This window comes from Corvus kubaryi, unplaced genomic scaffold, assembly GCF_017639235.1.
Source record: "Corvus kubaryi isolate FWS band 111438036 unplaced genomic scaffold, C.kubaryi_AGA036_p1.0 37384, whole genome shotgun sequence".
Classification (NCBI taxonomy): domain Eukaryota; kingdom Metazoa; phylum Chordata; class Aves; order Passeriformes; family Corvidae; genus Corvus; species Corvus kubaryi.
In genome coordinates, this window is record NW_024581126.1 from 1,902,063 (window position 1) to 1,921,190 (window position 19,128).

The 19,128-nt window shown below is 38.6% G+C and overlaps 1 protein-coding gene across 1 annotated transcript in view; it reads right to left on the bottom strand.

The window, feature by feature from the left end:
- SYT9 (synaptotagmin 9) overlaps window positions 1-19,128 on the bottom strand; it is a gene marked incomplete at its 5' end in the record, with an annotated part of 66,779 nt that overhangs the window by 28,605 nt on the left and 19,046 nt on the right. The window contains 2 exons of the mRNA XM_042035548.1: window positions 5,667-6,213; window positions 7,835-8,189. Coding sequence (XP_041891482.1) covers window positions 5,667-6,213; window positions 7,835-8,189 — 902 coding nt within the window. The remainder of the gene's footprint in view (window positions 1-5,666; window positions 6,214-7,834; window positions 8,190-19,128) is intronic.

Consider the following 19,128-nt stretch of genomic DNA (forward strand, 5'->3'; position numbering starts at 1 on the left):
ACTTTCATTTTTTTCTGTGCAGTTGATTAAGAATAGACAGAAAAAAATCATGCAACAAAGGGTGACCTTGTGACTCAGGAGAAGATGAATATCCACTGATCTGCCTCTCAAAGGCAATTTTGCTTTCTGGTTTTGGGTTTTTTTGAGTACTTCTGGGTTTGATTGTGATTTTCTTTTTTTTTTTTTTTTTTGAACAAATTCATTAAACGAGGTGAATCTTATCCCTTGTGTTTACTGCCTTAAAATAGCCATGAAATAGTTACTTTTGCTCGTAAGCTTTTGCCATGTTTTAAAACAGGCAAGACTCCTGGGTTTGCAAATCTGTCTCTTGTAAAGAGACTTGCACTTGCAAATCCATTAAACAGGTCCATCTCCACATCCATAACTGGTTGCTTCCCTGGTGCCAAAGCCTACTTGCTTTAAAGAAGGAGAACACCAGGTCAATACAGGATAGGTTTTCTGTATTAAAAAACAAAACAAAACAAAACAACTTTTGTTTCCCTTTTACTGACACAAAAGAAGTAGATATGGCACTCAACATTGATGCCTTGGATTTGAATTTGTACACAGAGCCAGAGACTTGGTTTGTTTCTGTTCCTCCTCAAACTGTCAACTCAAAAATTTTGTTAACCATTGTAAATATTTTAAAGGCTTTTCTGAGCTCTTGCTCAATGCCATCACTTCTCTAAACCCTGCAAGTTGCCAGAACAGGGATTTCAGAAATACTAGCTAAAATATCTTGACAAGCTAAACAGTTTTTAGAACTGGAGTAGGTGGACTTAGCTGACTTCCTGCCAGCTCCAGAGTCTGCACACTGTCGAAGGAGATAAGCAGAGCAAACGGAGCGGATTAAGGCTGCTGCCAGGAATCTGCAGATCCTGGACCTGCTCTCACCTGGGCCATCAGTAGTGCCATGTCTTGAGGAAGTTACATCCTTGTTGTCCAAGCCTGTTGTGCTGTAGGTGAGCTACGGGCAGTATTGACCTATTTCTTTCAAAGAAGGATGTTTATCTTCCTCGACTTTTGAGGGCTTAAGCCCTAAGCCTTATGACCTGCACCTCTTTATGCACATTTGGCAGACACTGAACTGCTCACAGCTCTTAGCAGGAACGGACCTGAGCAATGCAACCTTTGAGGAAGTTTTTTTTCAGTTGGGTCAGATTTCAGTATTTTATACTTTTATTATGCTTTCCATGAACAACTGACTGAAAAATTTAGCCTCTTTTCGTCTTTCTTCCACACATACTGTGGTTGGCATTAACATCTCTGAAACAGGGAACTTGAAACTTCCTTCTGGTGATGTTATGATTCCAGTTGCATCTCAGTTATACAACATAAATGCCTAAAAATACAAATTCTCAAATCTTTCTTGCTCAGGCAAACTCAAGAACAACAGCAGTGAACAATTAGCATTTTTAGAACGAAGAATTTCAAATACTTATAACCACCCCACTTTTTAACTCTCACTTTGTCAAAACACTAACATGCATATGAACATGCATCTTAAATAATTTTTTTTTTCAATATGCTTTTATTTTCTGGATCTGTGCAAAAGGAATTCAGCATTATCTGTTGCATTTTTGACCCAGACCCTAACAGAGCTTGAAGAGTCTTACAAACAGAAGAAATCAATTTCTTGGCTTTGAAATTTCTGGCATATGCTGGCTCTTTCTGGATGTCAAAGAGAACAACTTGATATACAGCTCATGTCTCTTTATAGCTTTGAACTATCCATAACTCTCTTTTGGGTTTTAGTAAACACATTCCTTAAAGTCTGTGCCATGTTACTTCTCAAATTCTATGTACATTCTATGTGTATTACCCAGGGTCTTATTTCTGTACTCTCTTCTCTCTCAGATTCAGAAATATTTCCCTTCTATATTTCCAACCCCATTTTGTACCCTGATATATTGGTTGTTTTGAGATGAGAGAAAGGTGCCAATGGAGTGCTAGGAATAGGATTTTTTTTTAAGTGTATGTCTGAGCTCAAACATTCAGAAAAAAGAGCAGTTTTTGTTGTTCCATGCCTAGATATTAAATGTAACTATATTTGACAACTGAAAAAAAGAGCATCAGTGGCAGAAACTATATATACTGTAAGACCAAAGCCACAAACTGCCTTCTAAATGCCTTTCTTACTACAATTACCCACCTCCTCTAAGTTGAGGTCACTTCTTAAATACTTGTCCTCTCTGGAAAGTTTACCTGGTTATCAAGTGGCAGTGGCTGAGCACTTTGAGAATCCAAAGAGCCAGGAGGTACCAGAGCTGGATTTCCAGCTGGCAGAAATTCTCTCTGTACCCTGCATCAGCCCAGTGATGTTTAACAAGCAATTCTTGACAACGGATTTTCCTGTCTAGGGGCACAGCAAGTTATACAAGGGGATACTTGGCACCTTCTGAAAGAGAAGGTTTTCCTTTCTCTGAAATGCACCATCTGACACCTTCCTGTTTCATATCTGACACCTTCTTCTTTCATGGTTTTTCATTTTATCTTGTGACAAAGCCATGTGTCTTTGCTTGATCACATTTGAGTTTGAAGATGGCAACCAAGGAAATATCAACCACTTTTTTTTCCTCTTCAAACATGCCATCAGTCTGTGAACAAATACAACCAAAAACCCCCACCCCAAACCCTGATTATGTTTTAGATGCTACTAAACAAAACATGCCAACAAGAGAAACCCAGGCTAAAAATAAAAAGCATCTTTTTTTTCTTGATAAGCCAGAAACCAGTGTAATCTGACTAGTACATACATATAAAAAAAAGCTTATCTAGTTCATTTCATGCTCATGCTAAAGTTGATCTACTTAATTATCTCTACCATTATACAGCCCACTGCTGTCTTTTTTCTGCTTGGAAAAAATGTCAGTTACAGGAGGGAGATGTTATGCTCAGAGGACCTGGGATTAGAAGAAGAGTCATTTTGATACTGGAGATTCATGTTTGGCACCAGACTGCTTTTAAGCATGTAAAAAATTTTTATGCTGATATGCGTCTGTGTTAAGAAATAATTTCAAACTCTGGGATGGTAAAAGATGTCATAGTCCAAAGAATAAAAACTGCTGGTTTAGGATAAAATAATCTTCCAGTGTTATTAGAAAACAGAAGAAAGCACATGACATAATAGGTCAGTTTAATGGCATTGTTTGCAGTAAAGCTGACATTTCAGGCATAATCTGCAGTGCTCACTTAAGTAGGACATTTTGCTGGGCAGAGAAGGATTTGATACATTCTTTTATATTGCTGTGTCAAATTGGATTAGAACATAATAAAAGAAGAATGTAAAATAAAGGCCTTTGGGCTCACTGGTTAGGCAGTGTAATAAGATGCACAAGGAATTAAAATGAATTGCACTCTTCAGAAGTATGGCAAACTTGTCATGTGTAGTTTGTGTGGAGCTTCCCTTTTTCTCATTCAATTCCAAGGTTTATCCTTCCTGTGTGCACTTTTTGTTGACCTACATAAAATGAATTCCCTTCAGTAACTTTGCCCAGCATTTTTCTGTTCTCTAATTATTATTTGAAACAAGACAACGGTCAAAGATAAATTATTGAAAACCTATTACAGCCGATACAGTTTTGGTTTCCAATCATAAACTGCCCAATGGGGCTCAACACTTCGCCAAAAATTATTTCTGAGTTTCACTAATGCTGCCTGCTGGGCACAGGAGTATTCACTGCAGCAGTGTCAGTGGGTTGCCCTGGTTTAGGATCCAGCTTCTGCTGTCAGACTGAGAGATATCTCAGCTACACAGACAAGAAAATGGGCAGAAACTTTGTTTCTTAAATGACGCATGGAGTATTTCTCAGAACCTCATGGAATGAATTCTAACCTTTGAAATTTTGGAAATGTTAATGGGTAAGCTGAGTACTCCACGCTTCCATTTACCTGATACTCTTATCTCAGAACTCACATTACCCAAAATTGGATGTGTCTCCTATGTACCATGAGTCACTTGCTTTGAAAAGACCTCTGTTAGCTGGAAAGCCATTGACAAGTCTAGATGGCAGGTCGTGTGTTCTGTTTGGATAAACAGGGTTACACTTCACAGGAGAACTGGTATCAGGAGGAATTAATAAATGACTCATGTTTCAGTCCTGAATTTAATTTCAGATATTACAGAAAATCTGAATACAAATGATATGCTGCATCACTTTTGAAATTTGGAAGAAGTGGTTCGAAAGAAAATACCAGAGCCAATCTTCTGCCTAAGTTAAAGCAGGAAAAAAGGACTCGTTCCTACCAAAGTAGCCCCAGTGTGCATGCACATTCCACTTTCAGTTGACTGTAAAAAATGAAGCTGATCTTGGGACACTTAATGCTGTATGAAGGCAGCCTTTCACTTGGAATGACTGTCAGCTGCTCTGTCACAGCCTGACTTTTCCCTTGCAGCTGAAAAGCAGTAACTTCTTCTACAAAAGCTAGGTTTATCCTCCCCGACACCAAGTGTCCGTGCCCTGCCTGTACCCTGAGTGAGGAACCGCTTGTGCTGCTGCTGCACTTCCATCCTTGTGTGGAACAGGATTGTGCAGAGAATTCACCTTAAAACCAGGAAAATACAAATTTTCATAAAGAATTTTCAAAGAAACAAAAAAAGGATTTAATCAGTTTGGTCTGTAATACGGACATGCTACCAGACCACAGAGGTGTGAGGGTCAAGTTATTTGTCTCAACATCCTTTACTTTTCATTGGCTTCTTATTCTCAGTTTCAGTGCTTTCCTGAACTGAGGTCTAACAAACTTACCCTTTGATCTTACTGCTAATGATGCCTGGTTTATTTGACTCTAAAATGTGCACTCCACCGGAGTACGGTTTGACATTAGCAAATGAAATATTTACTGACACTTGGCACTGGTGCCTTCACCTCTGTGGATTTCTGTAATGTATCATTCTCACTGAAGGTCTGTCCTCCAGAGGATGCTTGGGATTCATCTCTAATGGCATTACAAGAAGGTTGGCTCCTGCTCTGAGTAGAAAGCTCCTTCTTTTGTGGAAGTAATTTCCATGATTTTATACCTAATCACTGTTTGGACTCCTGCACAGAATTTGATAACAGAGACTTTGGGATAACAGAAATACACTTTTAAAAATACATTCCCTGTTTCCCCAGGAACAGAGTGATGCCAAACAAAGAGTTAAACCAATTCAGTGTTTCACTGCTTTCATGGAACAGCATTGTCTGAACTCTGTTTGGCTGGATTATAGCTGTGGGGTTTTCTGACTTTATGAGAACAGTCTTTTGAAGAACTGAAGACCACTACATAAGAAATGTTGAATCTGCAGTTCTGGCTGATTAGTGTGCTGTAAGTTACATAAAAAATCATGCAAAACAGGAAGACAGGCAAAATAAGAAAAGTAGTATTTCCTTAAGTAAATTTCAGATTAAGTAAGATTAAAACATTCTCCAGCATTTCTACCCTATCAGCAGGGCAATGACTAAACCCACTGTCTCCTACATAAAACTTTCTTTAATATATCCAAAGAACAAGAAATGAGAACTGAAAATGTACTGTCAATTTCCCTGGATTAAGGTCAAAGCTTGAGAAAGAGAGAGAATAGAGTATTTTCCTTCACAAATTCAACAGACAATTTCAGTTATAATCAGATTAGGGAAATGAAGTCAGAACAAATAAAATTCAAGAAGAAAAATTATAATACTTACATTGGTGACATATTCAATATCCTTCCAAATATTACATTCCCTGGGAAAATCTGCCAAATCTAAAAAATTATCCACTACCACTTGGCCAATCAAGTCGTGTCTGGAGAATCTGTCAAAGTCATACACAGAGAAATGGAGTTTCCTTGTGTTGAGATCATTGTATGGGACAGTAAATAAAAAAACTTCATCAAATACTGGATTTAGGGTCTTTCTGTGCACTTTAGTCTGGTGTTTTGTTTTCCTGTCGGGAAGCAGATAGATCTTCACGTACGGATCTGAAGTTCCAGAGAAGTCCTTTGCTGGCAGGTTGATGGCCTTGTGAATCTTCACTATCAGCTGCTCTAAATCACAGTCATACTTGAGGATAAAGTTGAGTTTTCCACAGGCCTTGCTGTTACTCCTCCGGCCATCGTCAGTGTCCAGTGACCTCTGCTTGTACAGCTCTGGCTTAATGCGGCCAATGCCCGTCAGCTGCTCCTGCTTCTGGACCTGCTGGATGTTGAAGTCAGGGTTGGACAGGTTGAGCTGTCTCTGGATTGAATTGTGCCTTAAAGTGAGAAGGAAAGAGTTGAAACAGGCTGTGCTGAGGGGGGATAAGGATCTGTGCACGCACACTAAAGATCCTGTTCGCATCTGACATTATTTCTGCAACGTACGATGGGGTCAGATTTTTAACAAAGGGATGAATGCAACAGTTGGGAGAGCTGACCTTCTGCATCACACTGCTAATGCCACATCATTTTCTGCTCCCGTGTCTCAAGCTGGTCTGAAATGGTTTGCTGACCACCCCAACAATTGTTTTCCTTTTTTCTCTCATAACTGATGAAATAAACTCGGCGGCACTTTGGCTGAAAAGCTCCTTTACTTTCATTAGTTGAGGATAAGAAGCTGCTTTTAGCTTTGGTCCAGTGAAATTTATTAATTCACACTTACTGTGACTGAAATTTCTCCTTTGTAGGTGGTAACAAAAAATAAAATTTTCAATCCCTGTTCAGGTAGCGGGATGTGAAAGTGAAAGTTGGATTAGGTAAAATCCTAATCGTCTATGAGTTCTATTTTACTGTCCTATTCATATGCAGCAATCACTCAGAGTACTGGAGTACCAGGAGCTCAGGTTGAACACAGAAAGAGCACGTGGAAAATGCCACCACAGGATTAATCCAAAGCTATTTATACTGAATCTAATCAGCAATAGTTCCTCTGCTATAATTGTTCATTCATTCCCTGTAAATATCTGTTTACCCATGCTTAAAGCAGGAACAGCCTCTTCTTATGTGCTATCCCAATTTTTTTTTTCTCTTGTTGCATAATAAATACATAATCTTTTGGCTGTACACTAGTCATTTCCACGATAAAATATTGTCATGTCCCCAAAAAAAAAAAAAAAAAAAATTCAACCCTTAAGCTCCTTGTGGCAGTGAGAGGTGCAGAATATCCTGTGGAGGAATAAAAAGAAGAGGCTAGCAAACAGCCACTGCACTAGTGCTGTACCTTCTCCAACTGAAATGCATCTGCTTTGACTCAGATATTTACTGGCTCTTCACATGCTGATCCTTATTCTTGCTGTATGAAACATAATCCTTCTATCGCCTGCCCCTGCACACATTCTCGCCCTCACCCTTTCCTCTTCCCTCATGTACCGGTTCTCCAGTTCCCCTGGAGACTTCACTGACTCTTGTTCAGTCACTTTCCCCCCACAGTCAAGACTGTGGCTAAAATCTACAATTTTTAATCCTATTTCTAACTCTTGCAAGTGTTTCATTAGCTTGCCCTACTTTTCTTCTTTGGTTGTTTTAAAAATCTTTGAGGAGATATTACCGAGTGTTCTGCACCAGCGCTAAGTGCAAATGAATATACTTTACAAGCTAAATCTAGGCTGTTCTGGTGCTTTTAAGGGACACAGGACTCTATGTTATTCTGCTTCTGAGGGAAGAGCACCAAAGAGACAGTAGTTGAGAGAAGAGTGGAATAGGATTGTGATCCTGTCCCTTCAACCTATGAGGTTTGTGCATCTCAATGAGTAAATTTGTGTCTTTTTTTTCTTTTTTTTAAAGGAACATGGCAAGAAAATGATACATTTTTTTTAGATCAGCGCGCTGTATAATCAAGCTGCACTTTTGGACTGTGCTTGCATTCATTAATAACAGAGAGAAACTGGAGCTACTGACCGGGCAGACGAGGTCGGCTCAGTGATCTGCCGCTGCATTCGCACATTGGGCACGCAGTTCTCCTTCGCTCCCGCCTGGGTGTCTAATGGAAGATCAGGGGAGGTGTGGCTGATCTTCATGGAGGAGGCCTCGGGATAGGCGGCAGGCTGGCCCAGGTAATCCTCACTGTAGTCACGGTCATGGGGCTCCGTGTCCGTGTAGTGCAGCGGCTCCTGCTTGCTGTCCTTGCTCCCGAAGGGCAAACCCCGCTCCCGCCAGGGGATCCAGCACAGCTTCCAGGACACGAACAGGGACACGCCAAACAGAGCAAGACCACAGGCCGTGACAACTAAGGAGAGCAAGCTTATTGAGATATCTGCAAACGAGAGAAACACATCCATGTCACCCTCTGTGCTCCTCGAGTGCTGCATCTCCAGGGCATCAATATGGGAGGCAAACACCTCTGGATTGCAGAGCCACAAAAATCACATTCTAGTCCCTGCAACCATCACCAAATATAAACTTATTAAAAGTTCTAACTTTTTTTTCCCCCAGGGACAAAAAATTGTTTGGAATATATAGCATAAGGCTACCTCAATAGAACTTAGCTTAGGAATTCAGTGTAAGACTTGAACCCAGCTTATAATTTCCCTCCAAAAGCTGGGTGGGATGAAAGGTCATCCTAAATATGAAAAGGGCTGCTCACTTGCTCACTCAACTTCCTACTGATGAAAGAGCTGTGCCTGCAGTACATTTTTTTTTTTAATTTCATTTAGTGCAGTTTCCTCCACCTGCTTTACCAGTTCTTACTAGCTTCTCTTCCAGAGCCTGTATTAGACTTAAACACCATGAAAATATGCACACAAGCACATCCATGACACAATTTTTTTTCACTGATGTATCTTGGTTTATTATTTTAATTCAATTCCATCTAATTTTAGACTCACTCCTATCTTTGCAAATTATTTTTGACTATCAATGCATGGCTTGCTCTTTGTAATTTAATTAGGATACCAGTATCTCTTCAAAACTGAGATTCTTCTGGGTTTTTTTAACTCCAAAGGCTTTTTCTTTTCTGTTTCCAAATTTCTGGTCTAAAAAGGAATGTGGAGATGAGTTTTCTGTTGTTTCTCCCCATATTTCCAGCATTATCCTACTCCATCAACACAAATAAGCTACAACTGGGAGTGGATTTTGCTCTGTTTTGCTTTAAGTTGCACGTTGGGAAAATGACTCAGTAGAACAGCTGTTTTTGTGGTTACAGTGTTTTTGAAATGAATCTCTCTGTGGATTACACAATACATCGTGCCTTAAACACAATTAGTGAGAATTCCATTTTACTGCCTTAAATTATAAACACAAGCTGATCAAAGCAATTTTTCACACTGTGTGTAGATTCAGAGTGTCAGGCTGCATCTCTCTAAGCAAACAGCCAGGCTGAATTTTCAAAGGATGGCAGGAGGCTGAAATGTACTGCTTCTACTAAGATAATTATTTAAGAGTGACAATTCAAATGAAACAGCCCCAGTCCATTTGAAAATAAAAAAAACGTTTTTTTAAAAAAGTGGAGAAGTCAATACCTTCTGCCCCTGATGTGTCTCATTCTCACCAGCTAGACAGATTAGATTTCCACAGTGGGGGGAGTGACACTGCAATCCATTTCACACAGGGGCTGTCCAGTTTATTTTGCATGCTGAAAACCAATTTCAAACAATTTTAGCCAGCACGGCCCTTTCTGTCCTTCTCCAAGTCGTATGAAGACAAAGCTCATTAACAGTGGGGACAGCACAGCAGCTGCTTGGAATTACAGCAAAGAGTTTCAGAGCTGAAATTAATTAAAGAAATTCCTCCCATGCATAAAAGGGAATCTGGGAGAAAGTAGAATGGTAGTTCTTGATAATTTTTGAATATTTATTGGTAAACAAATCTGGCAGTGGAGGCAGAGCACAACCTCTCCTTGATTAAAAAGCTGAGGATCAAGGATGCAATATTGAAAGAACACCTTCAGAATAAAGCAATTTGTCCTGGCTTCCCTGGAGAAGAAGCAAGAAATACTTCAGAGGTCTGCAAAAAGGCCATTTTTTAAAAAGAACTGATTAAAGTAAATGATCCAGCATTAAAAGAAATAAGAAATTTGGAATTGTCAGAACCAGCCAGCAGATTACAAGGTGAAAACAGAAGACTGCCCAATGCTAAGGGTGTGTGAATAAGAAGGTGGGAAACAATTGGAAAAGCAGACCAGCAGTCCCCTACCCTACCCTACCCTGAAGATGACTTTAGCAGAGGAAGTTTTCTAGAGAACAGACACCATGAGAAAAAAACCGAGGGCAATATGAACTGGTTTTCATTTGGAGAGTTTGGGGGGCTTTAATAACACACCTCTGAATTTGATAATATAACAGCATTATCTCACAGCTTGCTTCCAGAGAAGCTGGGTACTAAACAGTGCAGGTCACAGCATGAGAGGGGATTGTTTATCCACCATCTTGGTCTTACTTCTTCCTTGTGTCAGGAAGAAGTTTTTATATGGCAGTTTTGTTTCTGTGGGGGGAAAAGGGACCATCACGTATCTGTCTTACTTCTGTGCAAGACAGCAGGACTAAAGGGTAGTGCTCTAAGCTGTTCCCTTTCATCAGACAGTAATTTTCACATCCTGCATGCCTGGCTGGCAATTTTCAACAGTGCAGATCCATTGTGAATAGCTGAGGTGAGCAGTCCCACGTGAAGAGATTTTTGGCTGCATCCTGGAGCTGCTTTTCCATTAGCCACTTGTACTGTTACATACTGTATTTTCTGTATAATTTTTACTCCATCTTTCCAGATGTCTCAGTTTTTCTAAGCCTGTTTATCTGTATTCTCCTGTGGTAGCAGTACTCATCTGATGCCAGTGATTTCCTCTGCTTTGTAATGAGAGCAGGGAAAGTCTACTTTTTTGTCCTCACAGAAATGAGATCCGCAGCACAGAAATGTGTTCCTCAGAAATCCAGCTGCTTCTAAATTCCCTCTGTGAATGCCATGATGCCAGCCAAGCGTCTTGAGGGGGTGATATGAATCCAAGTCAAAATGTCTTAATTCCACCTTTGTCATCATGGCTGCACTAAGAGCTGAGCTCCCAAATTCCAGCGTGTCAGAATACTTGGACAGTATTACAGCATATTGATGCTGGACACTAGCAAAGGAGGCCTTTTGACAGACAGAAAACAAAGAGGACAGACCTTCAGGGTGGCCCCAGCTTAAACATTCTTGAGACTTGGTAGCTTCCTCTAATTCTTTGTCTGTTGAGACCATGACTTCATTGTTAGAGGACTCAGGGGGCACTGCCCTTATTTCCATGCAGTTCCAACAACCAAGAACTCAGCTATCGTTTCCAGAAAGGACACAGGCTCTCTGAGTATCTTGCTCAAGGCATTGTCTTACAGATATTCTGATGTCACGATCAATTTTTGACCAGGTTTCCATGTTTCAGTCCCTGGTACTCTACTGACTTCCACCTTAGTTATCTACTGTGCTTATCAGCATAATTTTTTCTGGGGTTTTATGTGGTAGCAATCACAAGGTTAAAAATGATGTGGAAGTAGCAAGTGAAATAGAATTTTCTACCTATGGATCACACCATCAGTTGTTACCAAAGACTGGAGAGATTAACGTGGCCTTTCGGTCTGTGACAGATTTTATTACAATCAGTGACATAAGAAGTCCCTCAGTCCTTTTATCAAAAAGACTCAGTTTGGTCATTGCTGAATGATGAATCTTTTAAAATTTTTTACTTACAATTTAAAGTAGATCTCTTACACAGAAAAGAAAAATCCCACTTTTTATGTCAAGAGATTGTATGACAGGAATATAAATTACCTTGACTTCAGATTCTCCTCTTAAACAGAATCACAGAGCCCTTGGGAAAGGGACCCTCCAGATCATTTAATTCAACACTCTGCCCAAGCAAGGTCACCTCACCTGGGATGCCCACAATGTGCCCAGATGAAATTTCTCCAAAGATGGTGACCTCCCTAGCCTCAGCGGGCAACCTATTCCAATGTTTGAGCACCACCAAGTAGGCTAGTAGCATAATCTGACTTTGGCAGGGATAAAATACTAAGTGGGTAACATTTTTTTAGACCACAATAACCAAAATTTCAGTAACGCTGTAAGATGTAACTGCACTTTGTAGGTTAGCTAGTAAAGAAGGAAACAAAATTATGCTTCTCTTTGTATTCCAAAGGTTTTCAGTATAGATCCACTGAACATAAACTTTTATATTGACTTTGAATGAAATCACAGAATGTTCTAAAATAATTTGAATAACGTTGAATTTTTACATATATGTTGCATGATTGTTGTTCAGTATGGGAGGCTGTAAGACCAAAGATAAACGTATAATGATTCCATCCAAATTCTGACAGTACCACATTGCAGGCCTGTGACTTGTTTTTTCTGGAACAAATGGTTGTGCCTTACCCTCTAAATCTCTGATGTTGAAAAACCTCACCAAAAAAAGAGACAAGCAAAATACAGAAATAATAGTGGTGGCTTTGTCTGTTCATATGTGAAACAAGGATTGAAGTATTTTTTTTTCCTTCTTGTGTTTATCAAGTTAACATTTGGATTGCTAAGTTTTATACAGAATAAAATACCTAAATTAGCCAACAATGGGTAAGGTCAATAGCTAACAGAGATCAATTTATGTGTCTAGACATGCAATTGGAGTTATGGAGTCAAAAAGCATGAATTATACTATTTGGATTCATCTGACTCCAAAAGATTCCACTAAGAGCCACCATACGAAAAAAAATCTATACTGATTTACTCTCCTGTTTTTATTAAAATGACTATTCAGATATTCAAGCATTATTGTAATGTACAGTTGGTCTGTTGGGTGAAGTTTGGCTAGCAAGCAGTGAAACAAACCCTAGCCATTAAAAATCTTGCAATACAGATATTTTTAGTCCAACAGAAGCAGTCATCCCCTATTTATACCCAACAAATTTCAAAAGGCATTCAAATAAAATAATAATTTTTTTTCTGAATAATCCTATTTCTAGATTTTAAGATATATTGGGACAGATCAGTCAACCTCTGTGAATATGATTCTGTCTAAATTCAGTGGAAATTTCAAGCTGTCATTTCCTGAGGGGGGGGGGGAATTCCTCCTCTTATTACTTTTTTGTTGTTTAGGGGGAGATTTTAAGGAATCTGAAGTGTTTACAAGTCCACTTTCTTGCAAAACAATGAAGACATCAGTGCCTATTGCTTAAATCCTAGCTGTGCTTTTGACAATCTAAATTGTCTTTCTTTTGTGCAAATACATCCAGGTGAGCTATCGTTCAGCTCAGTAATGGTATTGTAGGAACAACTGGATTTTTTTCAAACCTAGAAGTCTAACACCCTAAGTTTTTCAGTGGAGAAGTGTTCTAGGATCAAGTATCTGAAGCAGTTCTAGCCTGATTGCACTGTAGCTTCCTCTGTGCTTCACAAGTTTTCCTTAATTAACATAACTGGCACTTGTTCAGGATGGAAGGTGTCCCTTTGCAAAGACTCCTGGGGCAGAGGAATAATTCTCAGTTAATGTATTCTTCTCTGAAATGCTGTTAATTATTCTTAATACTGTGTTTAGAAACTTCCAGTGCAATTCTTTAAAGGAAGGCAGCTGAAAACCAAGGGAATGAATCTCAGATTATATTAATTTTGTAACACATACATGCCCTGACTCTTCTCTGTCCGACCCTGAATTTGTGAGTGTGGACCAACAAAACATGCCTAAATGAGATCACTGTCAGGGCTTCACAGGGTAGTAACATTCTCCATGCTCAGAAAATGTATTTGTAGCTGGGTCTCACAGGTATTTGAGGCTGTTATTAGCTTTTAGTGATTTTTTTTATTCCCTGGCTGTGTGTTCTACATCTTCTAGGTAGGCTTTAGGGTATGTAAAGCTCTTGTGTTGGTTAAGACACTGTTCTAATCCTCTGAGTGGCCTGCATGTCTTTTTATTCCTGAATAGTGTTACAAATTCCAGTTTATCCATGTATGCTTTCTCTTCATCTGCTTTGCTTCGGTTACAAATTTGTTTTTTCCAGGTATTTCTTAATATTAACTAAGTCTCATAAATTAACCAGATCAATGAAATGTAACCTAGGACTTCACCAAGGTACTTGTCAATTACTTTAAATCTACATAAATTCCACAGCACAATTTCAATATGAAATCAGGATTACTAAATGGCCATACAAAATATTCACAACAAAAAGTGCAAAAACAGTAAGAGATTCGTTAATGCAGAATATTTTTCTAGCAGTAATTGCTGTGATACAATTCAAAACTGACATAAGATTGACACAATAGTTTATTGATAAAATCACAATACTAAAGCTTGAAGCAAAAAAAGAAAACCCAACAAAACTTAAAGCAAATTGTTCATGGACATTAAATAACACAAAAAAAGTACTCAAAACATAGTAAATTACCCCTCTTTTTGTTTTGTAAAAAGAAAGTTTTGCTTATTAAGAAGAAAAATTATGTAAGCAGAATGTCTTGTTTGTAATTCATACTTAGATAGCTGATTAATTAAAATAAAAACTGTATGTGAACTTGATCTAAGAAGAATTTATTACTGGTTGCACACCGGACCTCTAATATACTTAGTCTGCATTAAAGTGAATTTCTTTGACAACTTAGCTGACACATAATATTCTGCTACAGTTTGGAAGTGACAAAAAAAGCCTTTACTAATCAGACAGCTGGCTGGATGAGCAGTGATTTTTAAAGACAGAGTTGAGAGGAGTCATATGTTCAAGGGCTTGCATTTTTCCCTGACATCCTGCAGTAGTATCTACTGACAAAGAATGATGCTGTTGCTCTCGTGGAAACTAAAGCTTCTGCTTCACAAGTGACATGGACACAAAGTGCAGTAGAGAAAAGAATTTTTCATGTCTGCATATACTCGACTGTAGTAAGATTTACCCAGGTTCCCATGCCTCATTCTTGGTTCTTTTTGGTTATTACCACATTCTCTTGCAATACTCACCTCATAGAACTGATAAAACGTGCAAAATTACTGGATACTTTTGGTTTTCTAATACCAAGTGTAAAATACTATAAACTGGGGGAAAAAATCCCATAAATAATAATATAACAGAAGAGAGGACAGCATATCTAAAGATACCATGCCAGACTTTCAAGTACTCTGTGTATCGAGATGGGCTTTAATGGCTCTATTTTATCCTGTTAGGAAGAATCACTGAGAGTGATACATTTGCAGGGCAGGAAAAGTAGCTGGAGCAAAGTAACATGAAATCTTCTAAAAGCCATTTGGCATTTGAGGCATGCTTGTGTCTCATTAGCTAAAAGGGAAAGCTGGTGATAAAATGAGTGGGAAAGAAATTTTGGGGCTAGACACTGATACTGCAAATTCCAATGACCATCAGGCCCGTGAGCAGTGAGCACTTGTGTTTTGTAGGAGTAAAGTTCCTGTGAGTGCAGCCAAAGCCACAATGCCTATTTCCACCCACCCACTTTTTCTCCTTCTTCTCTGGATGTGTTAAATCCTAGAACCAGATTATCTATTCTGAGAAAACAATTAATAGGATACACTTAGACTTTTCTTTTTCTTGCGGGATTCTTCACAAAGTGAACGGAGTTGTTAATTAATGTTTTGCAAGTGTTTATCCTGGCTTTTTTTATGGTATGCAAAATAGAAGTTCATGCAGTAATTGAAGGATTTAACTTCTCATCTAGTAATGGAAAATGACTATAGTCACTTTTGGCAAATACTGTGTGTGTTCCCTCATTAGCAGAATGAAAGGTTTTAATAGCAAAATGAATGATGGAGAATGAATAAAGAATAACCTAGGAGAAATTTTCTAGTAGAAATTTTTTTGGACAAATTGTGTGTGTTAAAAATTACAAAACCGTCCAGATTTGTGAATATTTTAATGACTAAGCCATCAGAGCACACATTAATCTTGAATATTATGACCCTATGAATAATAATGAAGAGAAATTGCCATTTATTTCTGCAGTATATAGCCAGCAGCAGGAAGTCCCCAGGTTATGGAAGAGCAAACAGCTTATTTGAACCACACCAATAAGCTCTAAGTTCCATTATAGTCCTTGAAAGCCCAGTAAGTTGCAATAATAGTAAAGTGTTTTAGAGTACTAAAGGAAATGACAGAGCAGCATTTCATTTCCCATCTGTATAAAACTGTACAGTAATATTGTACCAAAGTGCTAAAACAACAGTTAGAGAGATCATAAAATCATAGTAAGGTTTGGGTTGGGAGGGACCTTAAAGATCATCCAGTTCCAACTCCTCTGTCACAGGCAGAGACACCTTCCACTAGCCCAGGTTGCTCAGAGCCCCATCCAACCTGGCCTTGGACACTTCCAGGGATCCAGGGACAGCCACAGCTTCTCTGGGAAACCTGTGCTAGTGCCTCACAACCCTCACAGTAAGGAATTTCTTCCCAATATCCCATCTAAACATACTCGGTGAGAAGCCATTCTTCCATGTCCTGTCACTCCAGGCTGTGCAAATGGTCCCTCTCTCTTGTAAGCTCCTTTAGGTACCGGAAGGCCGCAATTAGGTCACTTTCTCTTCTCCAGGCTGAACAACCCCAATTCTCTCAGCCTTTCCTCATAGGTGAGATTCTCCATCTCTCTGATCATCTTGGTGGCCTGATCTGGACTGGCTCCAACAGCTCCATGTCCTTCCAGTGCTGGGGACCCCTGAGCTGGATCCAGCACTGCAGGTGGGGTCTCACCTGGTTATGTTAATAACCACAGTAATCTGGTTATGTTAATAACCACCAGTGATATAATTTGTTATGCTAATAAAAAATAATAAAGAAGTAGCAATACTGCGTTCTTTTAATTTTGATCTCCTTCAGGGGATAATCTTTTCAGGGATAAAACAACAACAAAAAAGTAATTTACCCAAATCTCTCACTGACTGACTTTCTTTTGGTGGGAAAATGTGTGAAATGAAATTACTCCAAAGGACTATAGGAGATGTGGACAGAGCACTAAAAAGTATGAAGGGCTGTTTGAGCTTTAGCAAAATTTAGGTTTCACATTAATACCTAAAGACTAAATATATACACACAAATCTATAATGTGATGAATAGGATTAAAAGATACTTTCACAGAGATAGCCAAATTAATAGGAGTTGTGTTGCTCACATAGTTCTAGTCAGAATCTGTAATTTTCTTTCAAACTTCCAATCTTTTTCCTACTGGAAGCATTGAATTTCACATACCAGTGGTCTCTCCTTCTCTATAATATTATTTAGCCTAGTGGAAACTCTTAGCCTTTTTGATTTTGAATAACCTAACAAAAAATATCTATTTTTGAACCTTTCTTAATTTGTTGTGGTATTTCTGTTCTTGTTTTTTTTGTTTTTTTGAATAAATCTGTAAGAAATAAGAAGACAGTGTTACTTTTCTGGACAATTTACATTGAATAGAAGTGCAAGCTTCTCTTTAAAGTCAGATTGCTTGGAATGGAAACGAGGTCAATTATTTCATTAGCTTCCTTTTCAGAATCAACTACTCTAAGCCTTCATTATGGGAGTTTGGCACATCACAGTGGTTCAATATTTACAATACTTGCTTTACATTTATGGAAGAGCCAAAACTCATTTTCTTTCTCTATACTGGCAGATCATAAAAAGGTTGTCGCAAGTGTTGAAACCTCACAAGGGACTTCAAGAAAGTTGCCTGCATAGACTAATAGGGATAAAGAGGAAATTTATTGCTTATTACTGTCACAAATCACTAACATCTTAAGCTGATTAAATAGCCTGATTTTTCTTTTAGGAAGGAGTTGTTGGCACACAGGGAAATAAAGACAGCCTTGAAAGCATTTATCTTTCTTGGATGAGGAGCCAGATGCACTGCAACGTCACACTGACTTCTTTTAAAAAGTATTTCAGCCACGGCAAATGTATTCTGTGTCTGCTGTTCTTTGTGAACTTAGGGTTCCCACTTTTAAAAGGAAGCTTTTTGGGCTCATCCATATGTATTAGGGTGTGATGGAAGCCTTGCTGACAGGGATATTTACTACTAGGAAAGATAATGAATTAATAATTTACAATCAAATCATGTCTACTATGAATTCACTGTTAGAAAAAAAAAAAGGAATATATTTCTTTTCCATTCATACTCCATTACTAGAGAGAAAAAGAAATAGCTGAAGACTTCCACAGACTTATGAGTGGGTAATTCTGGAAATCATAAAATCATAGAATCATTTGGCTTGGAAAAGATCTTTAAGATCAAGTCCAAATGTCTTGTCTGTCGACAACACTGTCTAAGAGACAACTGTAGAACAGATATGAAAACAGTGAAAGTCAAGAGAAATCTAAAGTGAAACATCTTAGGAATGTAGCAGCTAAAGAACAGAACTGAGAAACAGATTTGATAAAATTATCATTCAGACTGCTCTTCTGCTTTCTCATTCCTAGACACAGATTATTTTAAAGCTGAGATGCTCTTGGAAGCCTTCCTAACCTTGGCAAATCTGAATACAGGAAAGAACTCCAACTTGCTTATTTTTGCAAAGCATATACTAAAGAATGTATGCTTTGAGTAAGATTTGAATGTATCTGGATTTCTGTTTTCTTGGGTTTAATTGTACAGCCATGCAAGACATTTTATTAAAAGAAATCTGTAGAAAGAACAAGTAGCAACAACTCTTATGAACTGAACAATTTCTTATGAACTGAATAATTTCATATTGTACTTAGTTGTGAATGTAAAATTGAAACTGGAAAGCTTGAGGGGTTTTTCTTCTTGTATTTCTCACTCCACAGTGGGCAGGAGGCATAAAATGTGCAGCTTTCTCAGGGAACAGCAAACTGGAGGTACTGTGCTGTACTGTAGTTCACTGAGGGATGAATTCAGGGCTTTACTCCCTACAGCTGCTGATTTATGCACGTTGATTGAGCTATAACAGATTAAAAAGAGGAAAAAATCAAGATGATAATAAATCTGAGCCCGGCACTTCAGCATCAGTGAAGCAATTGTGGGATTGCTGCTCTCCAACATAAATGTCGAAGTTCATGGATGAGATGCAAAACTGCTGTCAGTGATTCAGGAAGATTAATGTATTAATATACCCTTAAATTCCCTGAGTCAAATCGAGCACCTATACCTGGAGAAACATGGCCCTGACACACAGCCAAAGGGGCACACTCAACAAATCACTTACTGTGAAAAGGTCAGGAGCTGCTGAGAACCTGCTGGATTCATAAGGAAAACAAATCTTTAAAAGGAGACAGGTGGGGGACAAGGGACAAAGATGAAACCTGATATAACACTATGGA